Source organism: Rhinoderma darwinii, chromosome 11 (genome assembly GCF_050947455.1).
Source record: "Rhinoderma darwinii isolate aRhiDar2 chromosome 11, aRhiDar2.hap1, whole genome shotgun sequence".
NCBI lineage: Eukaryota > Metazoa > Chordata > Amphibia > Anura > Rhinodermatidae > Rhinoderma > Rhinoderma darwinii.
The window spans coordinates 4,176,694-4,198,770 of record NC_134697.1 but is presented as its reverse complement, the minus strand read 5'-3'; the positions used below and the strand labels follow the sequence as shown (position 1 = coordinate 4,198,770).

Here is a 22,077-nt window from a genome sequence, read left to right as displayed (position 1 = left end):
CTAGTATTTCTCTTCTCCATTCCTAGTATTTCCCTTCTCCATTCCTAGTATTTCCCCTTTCTTTTATCCTTTTTCCACGTTCTGAACCCTCAACCAATACTCTTCCACTTTTCTTTGTCTGCCCTTTTCATTTCCTCCCTCTCCTTCTGTTTCTTTTTTCTTTCCTTCCTTTAATTGCATTTCTTACAATATCCTCTTTATTCAGTTGTATTCCTCCTTTCTGTCCTTGTTTCCTTTCTTATCTCCACACTTCCTTCTGTCATTCCCTTTTGAATCTTTTATGTTTCTTTAGTTCCTTTCTCTCCACATCTTTTTCCCTTTTATTTCTATTCTTTTCCTTCCCTTCTCCTGATTCTCTTCTAATTTCCCCCATTTCCCTTTCCTCTCCCCACACTTTCCTTCTGCATTTTATTTGCTTTTTTAATTTCCCTTCCTTCGATTCTCTTCTTTACCTTCTTCTCTTTGATTTTTTGTTTTTACTTTCACTTGCTCTTTTGCTGTTCCCTATTCTTCTCTATTTCCTCCTTTTTTCCCATTTCCCCCCGTTCTAATCCGCACCTTTTCCTCCTCATCTTATGTGTCTGCATCTTTTTTAAATTCCTGTCCCATTCCTTCCTCTATTCAATCTTTTTATTGTGTTATATTCCCCGTCTTTCCTTCTCTCTTTTTTCTTTTCTTTACTTCCTCATTTTATTTGCCTTTCTCATTTCCTTTCCTTCTTCTCTTTATTTTGTTGTATTTTGCCCCTTTCCTTCCTCATTTTGTCTGCCTCTCCCTTTTCCATTTTGTTCCTCATTTTATTTGTTTGCCTTTTTATTTAATTTACTTCCATTTTTTTAACTTCTTCTCCTCATTTTGCTCTCTTTGTCCTCCTTTCCTTCCTCATTTTGTCTGCCTTTTTTCTATCTCTTTCTTTCTTTCTTTTTCTCTTTCTTTCTTTCTTTCTTTCTTTCTTTCTTTCTTTCTTTCTTTCTTTCTTTCTTTCTTTCTTTCTTTCTTTCTTTCTTTCTTTCTTTCTTTCTTTCTTTCTTTCTTTCTCTTTCTCTCTTTCTCTCTTTCTCTTTCTTTCTTTCTTTCTTTTTCTCTTTCTTTCTTTCTTTCTTTCTTTCTTTCTTTCTTTCTTTCTTTCTTTCTTTCTTTCTTTCTTTCTTTCTCTCTCTTTCTTTCTTTCTTTCTCTCTGTCTCTTTCTTTCTTTCTTTCTTTCTTTCTTTCTTTCTTTCTTTCTTTCTTTCTTTCTTTCTTTCTTTCTTTCTTTCTTTCTTTCTTTCTTTCTTTCTTTCTTTCTTTCTTTCTTTCTTTCTTTCTTTCTTTCCTCTAGCTGTAGCCTTCCTCCTTCCCTCTCCTTCCCCTCTTTATTTAATCCTTTTTATCATACACTTCCTTTTTTATTATCTTCCTTCTTTTATTCTTCTCTTCCTTCCTTTCTGTTGGTCGAGCCCTTTGTCTTCTTTATAAATAATTTATGTTTTACTTTGATGGGTGAAGAATATTTATTTTCACTCCGAATGCGTCTTTGTCCCTTTTCTCGTTGCCCCTTCCCTTGTCGCTTTTCTCGTTGCCCCTTCCCTTGTGGCTTTTCTCGTTGCCCCTTCCCTGTCTGTTTAGTGTGTAGTATGATGGGAGCTGTAGTACAACATGTTGTTATTGAGTAATTACTGTTACCAGGTGATATCGGACACACTGTATGGACATTACTTCTTTATCAGTGGCATCTAATGACTGTATACAGTATATCATCTTACTGAATGTTCCTATTGGCCAAATGACTATATCCCTCAGTAGACGCCTGGGACTTTGAAGGCTAGAGAATGACTTAGGTAGACACGGGCCCAGGGGCCACCAGTCGGTCGGCCATAGTATCATTGCTAAAGAACTACTTGTCTTTGTGCAATGCTAGAAATGTATCAATAGTTCAGTGTTTAGTCCCTTATAAACGGAGTTTGTCCTTTATGTTTCCTCTTTAGGGGAAAAAGAAGAAGAGGAAAAGAGACAAGCAGCCAGGAGAGAGTAACGGTAAGTAGCACCCCCCAATACAGCCCACCCCCACCCTCTCTCAGAAGAACCAGGTTCACTAAACACTACCCTGGGGAGGGGGTCCGCACTTTGGTATCAGTGCTCAGCATACTGTACCACCCCCTGCATTGGTGATTAGTGAACCCTGTGTATAATTCCCCCCATCATTTCCTTAACTCCCCCTAACCCCCAGACCCCACAGTTTTCAATGCCATTGAGATAATGTGTAGAGTTGCTGTCGAGTTGACTTTGCATGTGATTCTAGATCTGTTATATATATAAGTATTGACAACCAGCCTGTAGATAATGACATAACCGCGTGGTGTTTATCATACGTGTGTGCGCATGTGTGCGTCTGTGTGCGAGGGTGAGGTCTGCGGCCGGGGGTCTTTGCTGCATGCTTTACTGGAGTAATTCCTTGTCCACACCCATGTTTAATTCAGGCATTAAGGAGGTTTGAACATATGACATAGTCCATCAGATAGAAAGCGATATATATATATATACCACTGACCGTGTCCAGACTGTTGTATAATTTGTTCTTATTTTTCAGAACACAACGAATGTTACCTAAACCCTTGCCTTTCACTTCCTCCGATTACAGGTGCTAAGCCATTTTTTGGACTTATTCCTCTAATTTTACCTTTATTATTATTATTTTTATTGTGTTACATTTCCCTGACAATGCATTTTATTGCCATCATAATTTTATTAACATAAACCACTTCTTGTGAGAGAGGACGGGAAAGAGAGAGAACCCAACGCGTTGCAAGTTTCTCGTGAATCATTATCACCGTCCCGGACACACAGTTGCTCTGGCTTTAAGCTTTGGTTAAGGTGGGGGAGGGGTGTAGGGTTCTGCATTATGGTGGTTGGTAGACCTGTGTTCTAGAATGCTGAGAGTTGTAGTTCCACATGTCAGCGCAGTATAATAGGGCAGGGATGTGTCTGGCTATGACCTTTCTATGCTATTTATGTGGTTTCTCTTCTTCTGATCCACTAATGATTAACACCGTGCTGCTGCTTTGCAAGTTAACATGACAAACCATAGACGTCCCATAGAGGAAGCAGTGAAGGCTACGACGGGACCCCCGGGAGACAGTGGTCCCCAAGTTAGGTTCTCCCCTACCCTCCTAATTATGGGCCCTTCTGCTGACTGATGGTGGGACGCAGTGGTGGTATGAACAGAAAAGCAGCCGTTATTTGAGTTTTGCTCTGGAGTCCCCTTTTTTATGGACATCCTCATTATAATACATGTATATCACATGGATGCGCCAAACGTTGGTAATATTTAACCGTTTGCAACTACTAGAATTTTTATTTATTGGGCAGAATTTGCTTGTTGGAACATATGAGAGAGCAGAACCTCAACCCTTTAAAAAATACAAAAACAGCAGTAATTAAGTTCTAGTCTGTAAGATGTGGACATTCACCATGTGCATGGAACATCTATGGTCTTCTGGTTGCCCTATTGACCATCTTTAGGATAATGCACTGTGGGTGTACTCAGTTCCTCATAGGAGTTTCTGTTTCCTGGTGTTAGTCCCGCCCCCGCTTTGGAAACAAGGAAGCAGCAGAGGGTTCACCCATTACTATGTGTGCACATTTATCTACTTGTCATCCATGTCTTCAGAAATCTCCAGCCTAAGTAGATACATGTTTGGACCGTCTGTCACTTACGGTTAACTGGAAGAAGACGCATTTATAAGAAAAACTTTGCCTGTGTGCAGCGGGATGTGAAATTGATCTATCCTTAAAGAAATTCCACTGTACGTGAACTTGATGTGCAACAGAAATCTCGCCCCCATATAACCTCAACAGCCTGCAAGATGGGAGTGCGTTTTTTATTTTTGTTTGGCTAATGGTTGTCCCGCCCCTGCTTATATGGTCGGGTGGAGTACAGGCGACCTCCCTAATACTACATGAAGGTGTGCACAGACACTTACCTGCTCCAATCTTCATAGTAGATAAGTTAGTTACGGGGGTATTGCTATAGAGGGTGCAGAGGTAGTCTGGTGCCTGAGGGGGCTTAAAGGTATATAAAGAATGGAGAATACAGTCATCTATAAGGCACAAGCCCCCATGTCCCCTACAGATTTTAGTGCCTGGTTTGATCAGTGCTTGTATGGGCAGAAGATATAAGATGTCCTATTAGTGCTCTGCTAGCAGGTCCGATAAAACCCATAGAGGCCATAGAAAAAAGAAACCGCAACCAGAAGGTAAAAGTGCAAGGCTTCAGTTACTGGGACTTGTGTAATATTTCGGAAACCTTCTGATACAATGTAGACCCTCACGTTACTATCAAGTTCACCGAGGTTTCCATTAGGCTTAATCATTGTTCTCCAACTTTCTTATAGACTTTGTATTTCAATTCCTCACCATTTCCAAAATCTCTTCTTGCTGTCAGTGAATGGGAACATACTTGTCTACATCCGGCTAGTCCTGCTCACTCAACTGATGGGTTGTAACAATGTATCAGTGTAGGCAAACTGTAAAATCAACCTGGTAGCAGCATAAAATCTCTCTTTTTAGTCCTGGACTCCAGGCTGATGGTTCTTACCTTCACTAATAGATTGTAACAAACCCATCAGCTGTGTGAACAGGACTAGGTCAGGGTGGACTTTCAGCCTCTACATGTGCACAATGTCTGGTTCATTCACTGACACAAAGCAGAACGTTTCACGATACAGAGGGTAAGCTTTATGAACAAGTCCTTTTTTCTGTTTGTAGATAAATTAACTTTTTATTTGTAATTTTTTTTATTTTTTTAAATCTACAAATGTGTGAAAATGGAAGGATACATGTTATACAATAGCCATGATACATGTTATACAATAGCCATGATACATGTTATACAATAGCCATGATACATGTTATACAATAGCCATGATACATGTTATACAATAGCCATGATACATGTTCTACAATAGCCATGATACATGTTATACAATAGCCATGATACATGTTATACAATAGCCATGATACATGTTATACAATAGCCATGATACATGTTATACAATAGCCATGATACATGTTATACAATAGCCATGATTCATGTTATACAATAGCCATGATACATGTTATACAATAGCCATGATACATGTTATACAATAGCCATGATACATGTTATACAATAGCATGATACATGTTATACAATAGCCATGCTGATGGTTTCCTTTACAGGTGTTTGGGGTTGTTGTTAGGTATCACATAACGGATGATGACGGGGGCAGTTTGAGACATTGAAATCGGCAGGATCGCCTATAGAGGCCATTTCCGAATGCCTTTTGGTCACACAAAGCAGAACGATAGTCATGACTACTGCTAGATCTCGTATAGAAGAGCAGTCCCGTCAGTCCCTTATATCGGTGACCTCCGGGTGTTGGGGGTCACAGTAACACGTTGTGTGTATTACCGGTCACTTAGCGAGTCACGTGCTTTAAGCCAGAGCATCCATGTGAGGGGGAGGTGATGTGTATTGTCATCCTGGCGCGCTCAATGCATGCTGGTAATATATGTGCCCCTGCCACAACACAGGGTGGTCTCTTACTTTCCTGTCATCTTTCAAACATTCTAAAAGTTCCATCCTCAGCTTCCAGCACGTCCTATAATGCATCCTAATTATTTGTCTGTATGTTCCCCCGAGAATGTTCCGCATAACAGTCTGTTTCCGGAGTCCCACCGCACTTATTGGCGAGACCCTCACTATGACCATTGCCAATGGGATATGCAGTAAAAGAGACTGTTCCAAAAAGGATTTCCTAGAAAAACCTCCTTAATCTAATTTTTTCTGCTATTGCTTCCAGAAAGTGTTTTCACTCCGGCATGCTGAACTACCCGCTTGTGTTTGCTTCCCCCAATCATGCTCGCATATTGCTTCAAAGGCATGCCTCATAGCCAGAGCCGCTCCGCTCATCCCGCTGTCTGCTCCATCTTTCTCTCTTTCTTTCTTTACATAAGTTGTGACTTACAGATAAATACATTGACTGATGAGCACTTTATAAAGCTGCAGTATCTCCGGGCTTTGTATACAAAAGAGCGTTACTGCACGGTAGATCAGGAGGCGCAAGCTCAGCTACACTTCCCTCTTTAGGGATGGGGGGGACGGACATGGGGTGCACGTATCCCCCCTACCTTTTGGGGGTGCACATACTTAAAATAAATTGGGGTAATGTCACCTAGGACATAATAATGGTAATAAACCTACTGACTGGTATTGAAACATAGTAACAAAAAAGGTGAAAAAAAGACTCAATCCATCCAGATCAAGCCATTATCCTATAGTAGGATTCCTCTGTGGCGGTGCATTTGTTGCAAAACTACAACCCCCAGCATGCCCTGACAGGCTGAGCTGAAGAGCCACATTGGAGAGGTAAAAAAAAAAAATTCTACGAAGCAGGTTCCAATTGTCCTTGTATTCAGGGGGCTGTAAAAACGATCACACGTGATTAATATTCGTAGGAACGCTGAAGAAGCCTTTTTTTTTGGGGTGCAGCATATTGCAGCTCCATGCAGAAGCAACAAAAAAAATAATATAAATTTAATAAGTCTTTATTTATTTTCCCCCTTTTATTTTTAGAAATCCTGATAAAATATATCTAAATAAGACAATTCAAAATGAAAAGAAATAAGATTTCAAATATGTATTATTTTGCCCCCTTATATTCTTATAAATCCTAAAAAAAATGATATAAATAGGAAAATCAAAGATTTGAAGAAATCAGATGTAATTGATGTAGTATTTTGCTCCCTTATATTTTTGATACATTTTTGAAAATGTATATAAATAATAAAAAAAAACAATAAAAAAAACATAAATATTATTATATGAAATAAGAATGTAATCAAATGTCCTAGTAAATAAAAGTCCCATTTCCTTGTCCCAGTGACATTACCCCGTAGACGCTATTATTTTTAGAAGTCCTGTATGGCCTCGCTTCTTCCACGTCTGTATGTATGGGGTATACTGCAGCTTTAATTGTATCTGCCAATGAAGCACAAATTATGCAAGAATCCTTCTTTGAACTTATATAACTCTGTGAATAAACAAATAATAATAATGAAGTTCTGCGCTTTTTGCAATTAGTAACCAGTTCATTGATTTTTTATTATTATTATCTTTTCTGTTCCTACTTCTGCTCGCTTCTGCCTTGAACCCATTCAGACCTCAGCGCCCCTAAGAAATGCCGAGCGCGCTTTGGCCTTGATCAGCAGAATAACTGGTGCGGTCCTTGCAGGTGTGTATGGTTATTCCAGATTTAGATATGGCTGGTTTTACCAATTTTGTTTTTGTTTATTTTTTTTTTATCTGGTAATTTCCCGCTCTGTGTCTAAAGCTAACGGCTAGTCCTTGAAGCGGTGGGTGGACCCTTCATGTGGGGTCCACAAGGCTAAATAGTCACCACCCCTCTCACTTTATGATTTACGTAAGGATTTCAGAGTCGGTGTCTGGTACATTTTGGACTAAAACCTAGTTGGCCCCTTGATAATTGAGACAAAGATGGTCCAGTGACCATGGCGGCCACCTCTCTATCCCAGACCGTAGACCAAGAAGTTGTTCGCTAGGAAAAGATTCTGAGAGCAGTTCAAAAATACCCAAACTTTTAAACCAATGACCCATCGTAGGGTATGTGCACTTTGTGGATAGGTAGCAACAGTAAAACCAATGTGCCCCCCCCCCCCACGCCCGCATTTTTCTCATTCTTTAATCTACAGCCTTATGTCCATCACAGTATTTAACAAGCTCGCTGATGACCATTGCTGCCTGCTTCTCATCTTCATCGATAATCTAATTAACAACTCCCAATAAACTGGGCATTCCTGTTGCAGTGAATACACTTGGACATTACACACATACCGCAGTATTGGCTCTTTGGTTTCTAGTCGTTGACTGTGCAAGACGAGAGCTTGTGAGATTTCCTTCCCATTCATCTCTTTTTATTTCATTGGTTGTTTTTGTATTTACCCCTGACATTGCCCATTACCTTTGTCTTGACCATATCGATGTTGGACCTCCATTGGCCTCATGAGCAGTCATCAGTCGGCCTCTGTAGACCGGTGGCTTCTCGCTCTTTCTCTCTACGCATGGTCACTCATTAGTCACACGGTATCACCATCCATTCTCTATCAACATCGTAGCAGAGCCGAATCCTAGTCTTACCCTACGTCATGGATTTGATTGACTGATGCCTGACACTGGCTGGTGTGCACCACATGTAGTAGAGCAGATCATTGTCTGTCTCCATCAACTTGGCCTTGTATCTAGCATCACATACCATAGGTCTTCTTGATTATTCCGGACGTTGTGCATGTTAGCCATGGACTAAAGGGGGAATTACCAAATAAAAACAAACTGCATATACTGTAGGTAACCATAGCTAAGAAAAGTGTCTGCAACCGAGTAGTATCCACCATTTTGTTGTATTTTTTTTGTGTGTTTACATTGTGCTAACAGATGCAAATGCTCCTAAGAAGTGTCGAGCATTGTTTGGACTTGACCGACAGAATCTATGGTGCAAACCATGCAGGTATATTTATTACAAGGCCCATGGGGAATAACTGAATTCCTTCTGTCCTTCCAAGATCCTATCTGATGATTCCACCCATGAATCTTTCCAATGAATCTCCTTCTTCCTTCCCTCTAGTCGTTACTGGTGGTGGTTGGACTTTATACTTTTTATCTATATTCTATGAATTTCTGGTGGAAGAATCTTGATTGAAATTTCTCAAGAGCAACTACTTAATAATTTGGTGTCTTTCACCAACAAATCGACAGATCGACCCACATGCCAAAATGCTCTAAGGAGCTTAAGAGTAAAATAAATCTTCCCACTTTTTGTCCCACAAGTTTTTAGAGAAGTCCATGAGATATATCTTCTCACCACCGTTGAGGAGGACCTTTTTACCAAGGTTCTCCTTAATGGTTGCGTACGTCTCAGGTAATTCTCTCTGTAGTACCTCCTCCCGACTTGTAGGAGACAACTTTACTAACCCTTCCAGAATGGCCAAAAATAAGTGGCTTTCCAAATGATGGTCTTCATTGATGACCCCCAATCTCCATTGACAATTTTCTCATGTAACAAAAGAATGTCAAACATTCAAATAGCCGGAGAGAGGTGGAAATGTTTGACGCATGGCCGTCAGGCTTTGACATCACATCCTCAAGGACCTAAAACTACTCTTGAAGGATGTCGCATGCAGAAAGGAGGAACAGAAGTCTAGTTGTTTTGGAATGACGCCTCCTTGTAGCCCTTAACCTATAGAATGATATTACAGCCACTTCAACATTTTCTTGCTATTATGTTAAGTACTGAATTGCAGTCGGCATTGAAAAATCTCAAAAAGAGCAACAATATAATAAATAAAGATTAAAAAAAGAACATGCCAAGGAAATATCAACGTGGTGTCGGGTGATACAATAGTACAACCTAAGACATTTTTTGCAGGGACTTTTCTGGTCTCCTCTTCGTAGGGCGCTCCCATTTCTCAGCAGTTGTCTGCATTGTACCAGATTGGCCTAAGAATAATCAAAAGACCATGTTGCATTGTGAGCACAATGTCTTACTATAGAATGGCGTCTGTCATCGAGTCTTAATGTCCACTAGTGGAGCATGTGTATAAAATGTGATAAAATAAGAGGGGTTCAAATCAGTGGAAAAATCCTTGGTGGAGGGTCTAAGCATTCTAATTTCTTTCCTGTTGATCCTTTGGTTAAAATCTGTTATTTCTTTATTCTGATGCAAGCAGTCTTTGAATATGGAATGTAACAATGGTAGGTATGTGTTTTCTCCCTCTCTGTGTGTAATGTCTCGTCATCTCTTGTCTCATGGTCTTAGTATGTAGACCCAAGACCGTTGTAATGAAGCACCAAGTATCATTCACTTGGAAGGTGTCGAGGGCATCATACTTGAGCCCTTGCTTTGAATAATGAGGATGCTCATAGCCTTCCATTACACACATGATCATCTTCTGCATCTGAATTTTTCCTTTTAATGACCAGTACAGAACAATGCCATAGCCTATACTATCCTACGCCACCCATTAAGAGACAGAGGAACTTGCTAGTGGGCTCTGTGCCGGAATGCCAGTTTCCTAAGGAATCGTTTTCAGTTGTAGTTTGGTTCAGGCAAAAATGATTGTGTCCATTATTATATAAGTGCCTGCAAGTCAAGTACATAGTCCACCTAATAGATACAATATCGGTGTATTGACTGCAAATCCTTCTAACCACTAACAAGCCAGTCTTGTCCCGTGTGAAACAATGTTACAAATTCATTGCTCATCTCTTCCGTTTCATTCTATCATTCATTTTCTGCCATAAGCATTTCAGCCCTGCATGCTTCTCGTCACTGGGGTTGTTGAATACAGTTTAGATTCTCATATTTATTATATTTCTGATCACTTAGGGAGCTTAGATGGTATTTGTGCCACCTCTGGTCACTAGTGGAGATAAGATTGCCATTTTTATAATATCTGCATATATGAAGCTCACTATAAATGAAATCTTTACCACCTCTGGTGACTTGTGGAGCTAAGTTTGATAATATTTCTAATGTCTGCATATACGAAGCTCACCATAATGACACCTGTACCACCTCTGGTGACTTGTGGAGCTGAGATCTCATTTATAACATCTTCAGTAGTCTATGAAGCTTAGTCTTAACACATATTCCACCTCTGGTTACTGGTGGATCTAATTGGAAAGGTGGTTGATACTGCTGGAACAAATTTATAGCATCCTACCTTATATATGAATCTCAGTATGATGACATTGTGACTAGAGAAAAGTTTGATTACATTTGCACAACCACAGTAGTTTATGTGGCTTCGTATGCTGACAATCATGCCACCTCTAGTAAACGGTGGAGCTAATATTACATTTATTTATAACATCCACAGTAATTTATGACGCTTAGCATGTTGACTATTATGCCACATCTGTTGACTTGTGAAGCTAAATTTAATTCTGCCTATAAAATCCACAGTAAGTTATGAAGCTTATTATGATGATAGGTATTGCACCTCTGGTCACTACTGGAGCTAAGATAAATTACAATTATGACAAACCACAGATGTGAAACGCATTATAAGGGCGTTTGTGCCACCTCTGGTGACTTGTGGAGCTACAATAGATCTCATTTATTATATCCACAGTGGATTCTGAAGCTTCGCATGAGGGCAGTTATACCACCTGTGGATACTGCTGGAACCAAGACGCTTAGCAGATATACTTCAAAGAATTAGAAATGATAACGAGACTTTTTAAAAAATGTAATTACAAAAAACCCCATATTAAAGTAATCGATAGGTATTTACCCCTTAAAAAAAAAAAAGGAAACAAAAACATTGCCATCTACTGCTCCGAGCCAAAAGCAGATTTTCTTTTTTTTTTCTACATTTTCTGTTGTTTTAGGTCATGTTTTCTGTTGGTGTTTGTGCCTTTTAATATATCCCGTGCCTTCTTTTCCTATTTGTAGGAGAAAAAAAAAGTGCATTCGCTACATACAAGGTGAAGGCAGCTGCGTCAGCCCGCCCTCTTCAGACGGAAGCTTACTAGACTCTCCTCCTTCTTCTCCCACCATGCTAGACACCCCTCCAAGAGACTCCACGCCACAAACTGAACAAACACAACCTCTATCTCTATCATTAAAGCCTGACCCTCTGGCACGGCTGTGCATGCCGCAGTCACCGCTGACAGAAAGTCCGCTCCGAAAGTCCAGCAACCTGTCAGCTACAATTTGTCAGAATGGAACAGATCACAATCACCAGCCCAGTCCGCTACAGTCTTCAGCTCCTTACTCCTTGTCACTAACACAGCCGTCAACATCCTTCCCACCTTCTCATCGGTCCTTGGCTGGAACTCAACTTCAGCCCCTTTCACTTGTCACCAAGTCACTAGAGTAGTTGCTCCCAACACCGACGCCTCATCCTTTTTAATATTTAGTTTTTCTCGTTTTCAATGATTTTTGGTATTTTTAATTTGTGCCAAGCGGCTACTTTTAGTAGATGTTTTATGAAGTTCATTGGTCAATATTTGACCTATCTTTTTATCTCCGCCTTTCCGATTTTGACCGAGCAGAGACCCCTACGAGCCTCGAGGTCCTGTCGAAAATTTGTATCATCAGCGTTAAATGATAAAAAATAAAGAAGTCTTTTTAGCATCGGAAGAAGGGGGAAATTATATAAATATATATATATAAATATATGAAAATAAAAAAATGCATAACTGTCACGTCGTTCCGATAGGTTCCTTTGAAAAGACTGATTTAAAGAAGAATAAAAAGAGAACATAAAAAAAAAAAAAGAAGCAATTTTGAAGCAGCCCTCGCGGAAGGAGTTGGTTCTTGATTATTTGTATTAAATACGAGCTTGCGAACCAATCATTTTACATCCAGTCTATACCCTACGGGGCACGATGAATGCAGTGCTCTCTTGTGAAACAACTTTTATTGTGATGTTTTGTTGTTATTGTTGAAATGTACAGAAACACAAAAGGTAAAGATGAACAAATGTGTTAATATGCCTCGTTCCATGGTGGTGGTCTCTCTTTTTTTTTTTTTTTTAATATTTTTTTTTCCTCTGGGTGGGAGGGGTAGAGATGCTACTTGGAAATTTCGGGTGGGTGCGTTGACGATTTCAGAGCCATTGGACCAGTAAGTAGTATTTATTGCCTAGGAATTGCTTGTGTCCTATCTGTTGTCTTTTTTCCAAAAATGTCTGTTGCCCATTTCCCAACGCATTGTATAAAGTTTTCTTTTCTTCGTGTAAGCATCTTATATATATATATATATATCATTTGTACAAGGTTTTTAAGTTTATATATAAATTTATATATATATATATATTTTTTGTTTTTTTTGTTTTTCTGTATGAAACTCAGTTGCCACCAAATGGACATTTGTAGCTGCATTTAAAGGATCAATATTGTACAAAAAAAACAAAAACACAATTGCTATAAAAGCCATTAATAGAAGACTTGAAATGAATAAGGGAAACAACCCTTCGGCTGTTTTTGATGACAGCATCTTGCAAATTTACTTAAGGAACAGGAGACCAGCCTGCGCCGATAGGACTGTAGACTGTGGACAAATTGATGTGCCAAAATTCCCGGTGAATAATCCCCCCCCCCCTTGTTTTTGATGCTGTATTTTTGTTACTCATGTTCTGATGTGATGTTACATAGGTAGGTTCGTATGTAGTTTCTGTCATCTTTAACAGGTATATTTGGTAGGAGGGTGACTGGGCAGCATTGAAAAACAATGAGGTACAAAAAAGAAACAAAAACGAAAAAAAAAAAAAAATACCCCCCCCCCCCCATGGGCCAAAATCCTGTATATTAGATTGCAAAAAAAAAAAAAGACTGCCAATTTTTTGTTTGCTTGCCACATATAGGTAAGTAGCGGGCAACTCAAAGGAAAAAAAGAAAAAATGGGCATGTTGATGTTGAAAAAAAAATGTCAAAAAAAGCGAAAAACAAAAATGGAAAAAAACATTTTGAACAAAACTGAAAAACTTTTCATCCGTTCATCGAGTGCCATTGTATTTGACATGACGCAATTGTAGATCTGTCTCTGGTTTCCTCTGGTTTATTCTGATGCTAATGAAATAACTATAACATTTTTTGTGAATACTTTGAATGTTTCCTACGGCTGTGATGTTACCGTTCAGTTCTATGCTCTTATTCCGATTTAATTTCAAAATGGTATTTAAAACCATGCAAACCTTTTTTTGTAATGAATACATGTTCATGCTGTACAGTATCTGTAGCATGCAGTTCTGGATTAATAAAAGCAACTTAGTATGTGCACAGTGTCACGTGTCATCTGTTTGACGGCAGCAATGGAGGAAGGGCCTGCCTGTCCCATGAACCGGGGTGGAGTTTGCTGCAAATTTGCATAAAAATGGGCGTTCCTGGCTATATAGGGAGGGGTCTTACATATTAAACATTAATGAGTACAGGAGGGGCATCCACATTAACACCGGGCATGGGCCAGGAACTAAAATGTTGCAGTTAAACTCTACTTTTGAACATGAAATATTACAGGTAAGAGGGTCTGTGGACTTTTGCAACAATGTTTTTAATCTGTGTGTGGTCTGATCGGATACTTTCTTCCATTTTCCCATTCTTTTATTGTCTCAGATAAGCTAGGGAGCAAACCTGGCTAGAATGGGGCGGGGGCTTACAAATGACCTTCAAATTGGCATTGAAATTTTGGTAAGTGCAGAAGGGGCATTCCAATTAACATAGGACACTCCGGGCGCACCGGTAGCATTTTTGCTATAAGAACTTGTTCATATTTACATATAATAATGAGTAACTCTGCTTATCCTTTGCATATTCTTCTAGAGTTACAAGTCATATTCTCTAGTCACATCCAAAGCTGCATTCACGAACATATTGGTTGACTAAGTACAGTACATTCACGTTGGTATAAACCAGCAAGGAACTGGAAGATTTTGGGTCCTGCAGAGCGAGAGAAACCTTGAAACTTCCATGTCGAAGATCATCTATAACTTTCTAGTACTTTAGACTCCATTGATTTGATAGCTTTTCCTTAGGCTTCGTTCACATCTGCGTCTGGGTTCCATTCGTGGCGTCCGTCAGACCTTTCCGTCAGTAGAACCCATGAATGGAAACCACAGCTTTACGTTTGCATCACCATTGATTTCAATGGTAACGCTTCCGCTGCTAATGGTTTCTGTTTGTGTCCGTTCTGCAAGACTTCCGATTTTTTTTGGCAGAATCAATAGCGCAGTCGACTACTCGTAGTTCCTGCGCCCCCCCCCCCCCCGTCTTGCTTGTTTATAACCTGAAGATACATTGTTTCCTATGCTGTCTGCTTCCTGTTGTCCGTGTAAGGCTCTGTTCACACGCAAACTCAAAAACGTCTGAAAACACGGAGGTGGTTCAAGGGAAAACAGCTCCTGATTTTCAGACGTTTTTTAAGCCACTCGCGTTATTCGTGGCGTTTTTTACGGCCTTTTTTGGAGCTGTTTTCAATAGAGTCTATGAAAAACGGCTCCAAAAACATCCCAAGATATGACCTGCACTTCTTTTTCGCGGGCGTCTTTTTACGCACCGTATTTTGACAGCGACACGTAAAATTTCACCTCGTGGGAACAGAACATCGTAAAACCCAATGCAAGCAATGGACAGATGTTCGTAGGCGTAATGGTGCCGTTTTTTCAGGCGTAATTTGTGGCGTAAACGGCCCGAATTACATCTGAAACCACTGTGTGTGAACATCCCCTAATGATAAATAAGGAACTGTCCACAGCGGAGAACCCTTTTAACTTTATCTTGTAGTCACAGTTTTTTTGGTTGATTGGACGCCATGAAAAGGAATTTCTTTTCCTCTCTGCTTCATTTGCCAATCTTTGTGAACGGTTATACATTTTTGTAGAGGCGTCGGCCAAAATTAGTCCCGTCCAAACATCCAGTTAAACCTTATGCCTATATCCAGCCGTAGCCTCGGTGTAAGAGCAGCGGCGTCGCTGACAGCAGGCACTAGAGGCGCTTATCCCGGTCTTTGGTCAGCGCCTGGGTCTTCACGTGCCGTGTGTGAGAGGTCGGTGGTGATTCTAGTAGGGGATATTTCGCTTATTGTATACGAATAACACTGGTGCCAAGATCAATATGGCGCGATGTACCGACCACTCTATACTCTGTCCTTAGGTTGAGTTTTTTGCAGGAGGAAAATTCTGCCTCAAAATTTGGTTTGGGAATTTGAGGCAGATTTTGACCTTCCTGCACGGCGTTTGCTGCGATTTTCGGCGCCTTTTTCGTGGCATTTTTCGCTTGCGCCCATTGAGTGCTACTGGCAAAAAACTCGGCTAAATACGCTTTCTCTGCATTGATGTCAATGGGAGGTCAGAGGCGTAACCGCGCCAAGATAGGGCATGTCCCTTCTTTCTCCGGCGAGGCGGTTTTACCGCTTGCGGGAGAAAACCGCCTCCCATTGAAATCAATGGGAGGCATTTTCAGAAGGTTTTTGACAAGTTTTGCTGAGCGGTTTCTGCTCCAAAAAGCTCGTCAAAATACTCTGTGTGAGCAGGGCCTTATAGCCAGCCGGCAGGTGATCGCAGGTTCTTCTTACTGGAATCTAAAGCTTCATATTCTGACCACCCCCCGCAGCCGTGATATTTAATTATCGGCAAATTCCTCACTCGGGGAGTCAGGGGAGTGGACTTGGAGCCAGGCAGACTTGCCAATCCGTGGGGAGACCTGGTGCAGATTCCAAGTTCATCTGAATCTTCTGTTTATACAAATCCCTGCCTGAAAAGCTTCATAGAAATCTGTGATAATGCGTTACTTGTTGGAGCGGCCGGCCCTGCAGAGAAGTGATCTCACGCGTTCCGCTCCTCGCCTTCTGCCAGGTTCTTTTCATTAACAGGTAATTGAGCAGAAAGTAAAACAAGACGAGTTTGTGTTTATCAAATATTTTATCAACGTTTTTTTTTTCTGTTGCCAAAGAAAAAGCTCAGAGACGAAAAAGAAAAAAGGGTAAATCACCAATGGCGCAATTACGGAAAATATGGTGGATAAAAAACGGAATCCGTATTTATTGTGCACTGTTTTGAGAACTATTTATGGAGCAACAGCGTCTTTGGTTTCTGCTATAAGAAGAATGAGGGCGTGGCTACAGAGTTATCATATTGCAACATATGTATCAACCCATTACTTCAGATCTGAGCGCCAAAACAATGGAGTCCAGGTAGGAGCGGCCAGAAGGGTTGGACCTGCGGGTCGGCGAATGTATGAAGTGGCGCTCAACTAACTAATCTTGAATATATTCGAAATGTGCATGTTCACTGCTTTCTTATTATTAGAAGTTTAGTTGCGGCATTATCCCAAAAAGCATCATGGTCCCTAATACTTCTCACAACTGAGGGTTTGTTACAATTGGTATTGAGTGTAGAATAGATAATCCTCTGTGATCTAAACACAGCAGAAGCAGTCGACATTTCTGTCCTGATGTTACAATGTATCAGCCTGGAGCACTGACTGTTCAGCTCACAGAGGATTGTCTAGACCAGATGCTACTGTAACAACCCCTCTGCTTATATAGCACTGTCAGCATTAAACCAAATTATTGTGCTGACAAAACATGTCAAGTCCTTAAAAATAAAGAAAAAGTAATGGGGCATGGAATAGGGGGTAAAATAATGCAATAAATGGGCCCCTTAGCCTCCGACAGCTCATCATAGCAGCTCGCTCGTGTCTACAAATCCCTGACAGATCACCACAAACCACAAACCGCAAACCACAAGCAAAAGTGTCCCATGAAATCTAACAGACAGTAGGAAACGCTATTACTTTAGTTCTAAGGTGGCGTTGGGCCCCCGTACCTATAGGGCCCCACAGATTGCAGCTATGCTACGTCCATTCCTGCAAAGTGCACAACTCATCCGTTCTGTGGAGAAGATGGGAAGACGGAGACCTCAAACAGGGAGGCATCCAGGGAATACAGGAGGGAGCGGCTGCCTTGCTGACTGTCTCCTATTAGCAAATGTGGTTGTTTTTTTTTTGTAATAATCAGAAAGATCAAAACAGTATGAGAAATAATGGCTGTATAATAGACGTTTCTCATAATAAAAGATTAGTATTTATTAATGACAAAATATTGGGCCAAATAATCAAAACTGTCTTAGGCTCTGTTCACATCTGCGTTTGGGTTTTCTGTTGTTCATCTCCATCATAGGAGCGAAACAACAAAAACCGGGTCTGCTGCCATATGACAGAAACAAACGGCGCCTGTGGGAAAGCAGTCAATTTAGTGGGTTACGTCGGGTTTTTGTCACCGTGTGCGTCGCTTTGCAAAATAGCTTTTATGTCTAGCAAAGAAAACGCAATCTGCGACGGAGATCCGTAAAGGCTCTTTTACTCAGGCCAATGATTGGGCAAACGAGCGTTCATATGAAACAGGGAAACAATCAACCGATGAAAAGGGAAACGCACGTTCATCAGCTGATTGTATCGTTTACGCAGCATGAAATATTATCGTTATCCGCAGAAAATCTCCCTGTGTAAACAACGATGGAAATGTATCGGGAAGAGCGATCCTAGTAACGAACGCTCGTCCCCATGTGAAAGGAGCAAACGAGACATGATCAATGAGCTGTTCCCTCCTCCTCCTCCCTGTATATACAGCAGTCTCCTCCTCCTCCCTGTATATACAGCAGTCTCCTCCTCCTCCTCCCTGAATATACAGCAGTCTCCTCCTCCTCCCTGTATATACAGCAGTCTCCTCCTCCTCCTCCCTGAATATACAGCAGTCTCCTCCTCCTCCCTGTATATACAGCAGTCTCCTCCTCCTCCTCCCTGTATATACAGCAGTCTCCTCCTCCTCCTCCCTGTATATACAGCAGTCTCCTCCTCCCTGTATATACAGCAGTCTCCTCCTCCCTGTATATACAGCAGTCTCCTCCTCCCTGTATATACAGCAGTCTCCTCCTCCTCCTCCATGTATATACAGCAGTCTCCTCCTCCCTGTATATACAGCAGTCTCCTCCTCCTCCTCCCTGTATATACAGCAGTCTCCTCCTCCTCCCTGTATATACAGCAGTCTCCTCCTCCTCCCTGTATATACAGCAGTCTCCTCCTCCTCCTCCCTGTATATACAGCAGTCTCCTCCTCCTCCTCCCTGTATATACAGCAGTCTCCTCCTCCTCCCTGTATATACAGCAGTCTCCTCCTCCTCCCTATATATACAGCAGTCTCCTCCTCCTCCTCCCTGTATATACAGCAGTCTCCTCTTCCTCCCTGTATATACAGCAGTCTCCTCCTCCTCCCTGTATATACAGCAGTCTCCTCCTCCTCCATGTATATACAGCAGTCTCCTCCTCCTCTTCCTCCCTGTATATACAGCAGTCTCCTCCTCCTCCTCCCTGTATATACAGCAGTCTCCTCCTCCTCCTCCTCCCTGTATATACAGCAGTCTCCTCCTCCCTGTATATACAGCAGTCTCCTCCTCCCTGTATATACAGCAGTCTCCTCCTCCTCCTCCATGTATATACAGCAGTCTCCTCCTCCCTGTATATACAGCAGTCTCCTCCTCCTCCCTGTATATACAGCAGTCTCCTCCTCCTCCCTGTATATACAGCAGTCTCCTCCTCCTCCTCCTCCCTGTATATACAGCAGTCTCCTCCTCCTCCTCCCTGTATATACAGCAGTCTCCTCCTCCTCCCTGTATATACAGCAGTCTCCTCCTCCTCCTCCCTGTATATACAGCAGTCTCCTCCTCCCTGTATATACAGCAGTCTCCTCCTCCTCCATGTATATACAGCAGTCTCCTCCTCCTCTTCCTCCCTGTATATACAGCAGTCTCCTCCTCCCTGTATATACAGCAGTCTCCTCTTCCTCCATGTATATACAGCAGTCTCCTCCTCCTCTTCCTCCCTGTATATACAGCAGTCTCCTCCTCCTCCTCCCTGTATATACAGCAGTCTCCTCCTCCTCCATGTATATACAGCAGTCTCCTCCTCCTCTTCCTCCCTGTATATACAGCAGTCTCCCCCTCCTCCTCCTCCCTGTATATACAGCAGTCTCCTCCTCCTCCATGTATATACAGCAGTCTCCTCCTCCTCCCTGTATATACAGCAGTCTCCTCCTCCCTGTATATACAGCAGTCTCCTCCTCCTCCCTGTATATACAGCAGTCTCCTCCTCCATGTATATACAGCAGTCTCCTCCTCCCTGTATATACAGCAGTCTCCTCCTCCATGTATATACAGCAGTCTCCTCCTCCTCCCTGTATATACAGCAGTCTCCTCCTCCTCCTCCTTGTATATACAACAGTCTCCTCCTCCCTGTATATACAGCAGTCTCCTCCTCCTCCCTGAATATACAGCAGTCTCCTCCTCCCTGTATATACAGCAGTCTCCTCCTCCTCCCTGAATATACAGCAGTCTCCTCCTCCTCCCTGTATATACAGCAGTCTCTTCCTCTTCCCTGTATATACAGCAGTCTCCTCCTCCTCTATGTATATACAGCAGTCTCCTCCTCCCTGTATATACAGCAGTCTCCTCCTCCCTGTATATACAGCAGTCTCCTCCTCCCTGTATATACAGCAGTCTCCTCCTCCTCCATGTATATACAGCAGTCTCCTCCTCCCTGTATATACAGCAGTCTCCTCCTCCTCCCTGTATATACAGCAGTCTCCTTCTCCCTGTATATACAGCAGTCTCCTCCTCCCTGTATATACAGCAGTCTCCTCCTCCTCCCTGTATATACAGCAGTCTCCTCCTCCCTGTATATACAGCAGTCTCCTCCTCCCTGTATATACAGCAGTCTCCTCCTCCTCCATGTATATACAGCAATCTCCTCCTCCCTGTATATACAGCAGTCTCCTCCTCCTCCCTGTATATACAGCAGTCTCCTCCTCCTCCCTGTATATACAGCAGTCTCCTCCTCCTCCTCCATGTATATACAGCAGTCTCCTCCTCCTCCCTGTATATACAGCAGTCTCCTCCTCCTCCCTGTATATACAGCAGTCTCCTCCTCCTCCATGTATATACAGCAGTCTCCTCCTCCTCCCTGTATATACAGCAGTCTCCTCCTCCTCCCTGTATATACAGCAGTCTCCTCCTCCTCCATGTATATACAGCAGTCTCCTCCTCCTCCCTGTATATACAGCAGTCTCCTCCTCCTCCCTGTATATACAGCAGTCTCCTCCTCCTCCTCCATGTATATACAGCAGTCTCCTCCTCCTCCCTGTATATACAGCAGTCTCCTCCTCCTCCCTGTATATACAGCAGTCTCCTCCTCCTCCCTGAATATACAGCAGTCTCCTCCTCCCTGTATATACAGCAGTCTCCTCCTCCTCCCTGAATATACAGCAGTCTCCTCCTCCTCCCTGTATATACAGCAGTCTCTTCCTCTTCCCTGTATATACAGCAGTCTCCTCCTCCTCTATGTATATACAGCAGTCTCCTCCTCCTCCCTGTATATACAGCAGTCTCCTCCTCCCTGTATATACAGCAGTCTCCTCCTCCTCCCTGTATATACAGCAGTCTCCTCCTCCTCCATGTATATACAGCAGTCTCCTCCTCCCTGTATATACAGCAGTCTCCTCCTCCTCCCTGTATATACAGCAGTCTCCTCCTCCTCCCTGTATATACAGCAGTCTCCTCCTCCTCCCTGTATATACAGCAGTCTCCTCCTCCCTGTATATACAGCAGTCTCCTCCTCCTCCCTGTATATACAGCAGTCTCCTCCTCCTCCCTGTATATACAGCAGTCTCCTCCTCCTCCCTGTATATACAGCAGTCTCCTCCTCCTCCATGTATATACAGCAATCTCCTCCTCCCTGTATATACAGCAGTCTCCTCCTCCTCCCTGTATATACAGCAGTCTCCTCCTCCTCCTCCATGTATATACAGCAGTCTCCTCCTCCTCCCTGTATATACAGCAGTCTCCTCCTCCTCCCTGTATATACAGCAGTCTCCTCCTCCTCCATGTATATACAGCAGTCTCCTCCTCCTCCCTGTATATACAGCAGTCTCCTCCTCCTCCCTGTATATACAGCAGTCTCCTCCTCCTCCCTGTATATACAGCAGTCTCCTCCTCCTCCCTGTATATACAGCAGTCTCCTCCTCCTCCCTGTATATACAGCAGTCTCCTCTTCCTCCCTGTATATACAGCAGTCTCCTCCTCCTCCCTATATATACAGCAGTCTCCTCCTCCTCCCTGTATATACAGCAGTCTCCTCCTCCTCCCTGTATATACAGCAGTCTCCTCCTCCTCCATGTATATACAGCAGTCTCCTCCTCCCTGTATATACAGCAGTCTCCTCTTCCTCCCTGTGTATACAGCAGTCTCCTCTTCCTCCCTGTATATACAGCAGTCTCCTCTTCCTCCCTGTATATACAGCAGTCTCCTCCTCCTCCTCCTCCCTGTATATACAGCAGTCTCCTCTTCCTCCCTGTATATACAGCAGTCTCCTCCTCCTCCCTGTATATACAGCAGTCTCCTCTTCCTCCATGTATATACAGCAGTCTCCTCCTCCCTGTATATACAGCAGTCTCCTCCTCCTCCCTGTATATACAGCAGTCTCCTCCTCCTCCA

General features: G+C 42.3%; 1 protein-coding gene across 10 annotated transcripts in view; it reads left to right on the top strand.

Annotated features, from left to right (window-relative positions):
- TCF7L2 (transcription factor 7 like 2) overlaps positions 1–13,818 on the top strand; it is a 197,948-nt gene extending 184,130 nt beyond the window's left edge. For 8 of the 10 annotated variants that reach the window (XM_075842778.1, XM_075842779.1, XM_075842780.1 and 5 more), the window contains 4 exons: positions 1,966–2,014; positions 2,568–2,618; positions 7,179–7,251; positions 11,491–13,818. In XM_075842778.1, the coding sequence (XP_075698893.1) occupies positions 1,966–2,014; positions 2,568–2,618; positions 7,179–7,251; positions 11,491–11,917 (600 nt within the window). In that variant the 3' untranslated portion in view covers positions 11,918–13,818. The remainder of the gene's footprint in view (positions 1–1,965; positions 2,015–2,567; positions 2,619–7,178; positions 7,252–11,490) is intronic. The other 2 variants (XM_075842781.1, XM_075842783.1) reach the window with 1 other exon arrangement.
- The last annotated feature ends 8,259 nt before the right edge of the window (positions 13,819–22,077 follow it).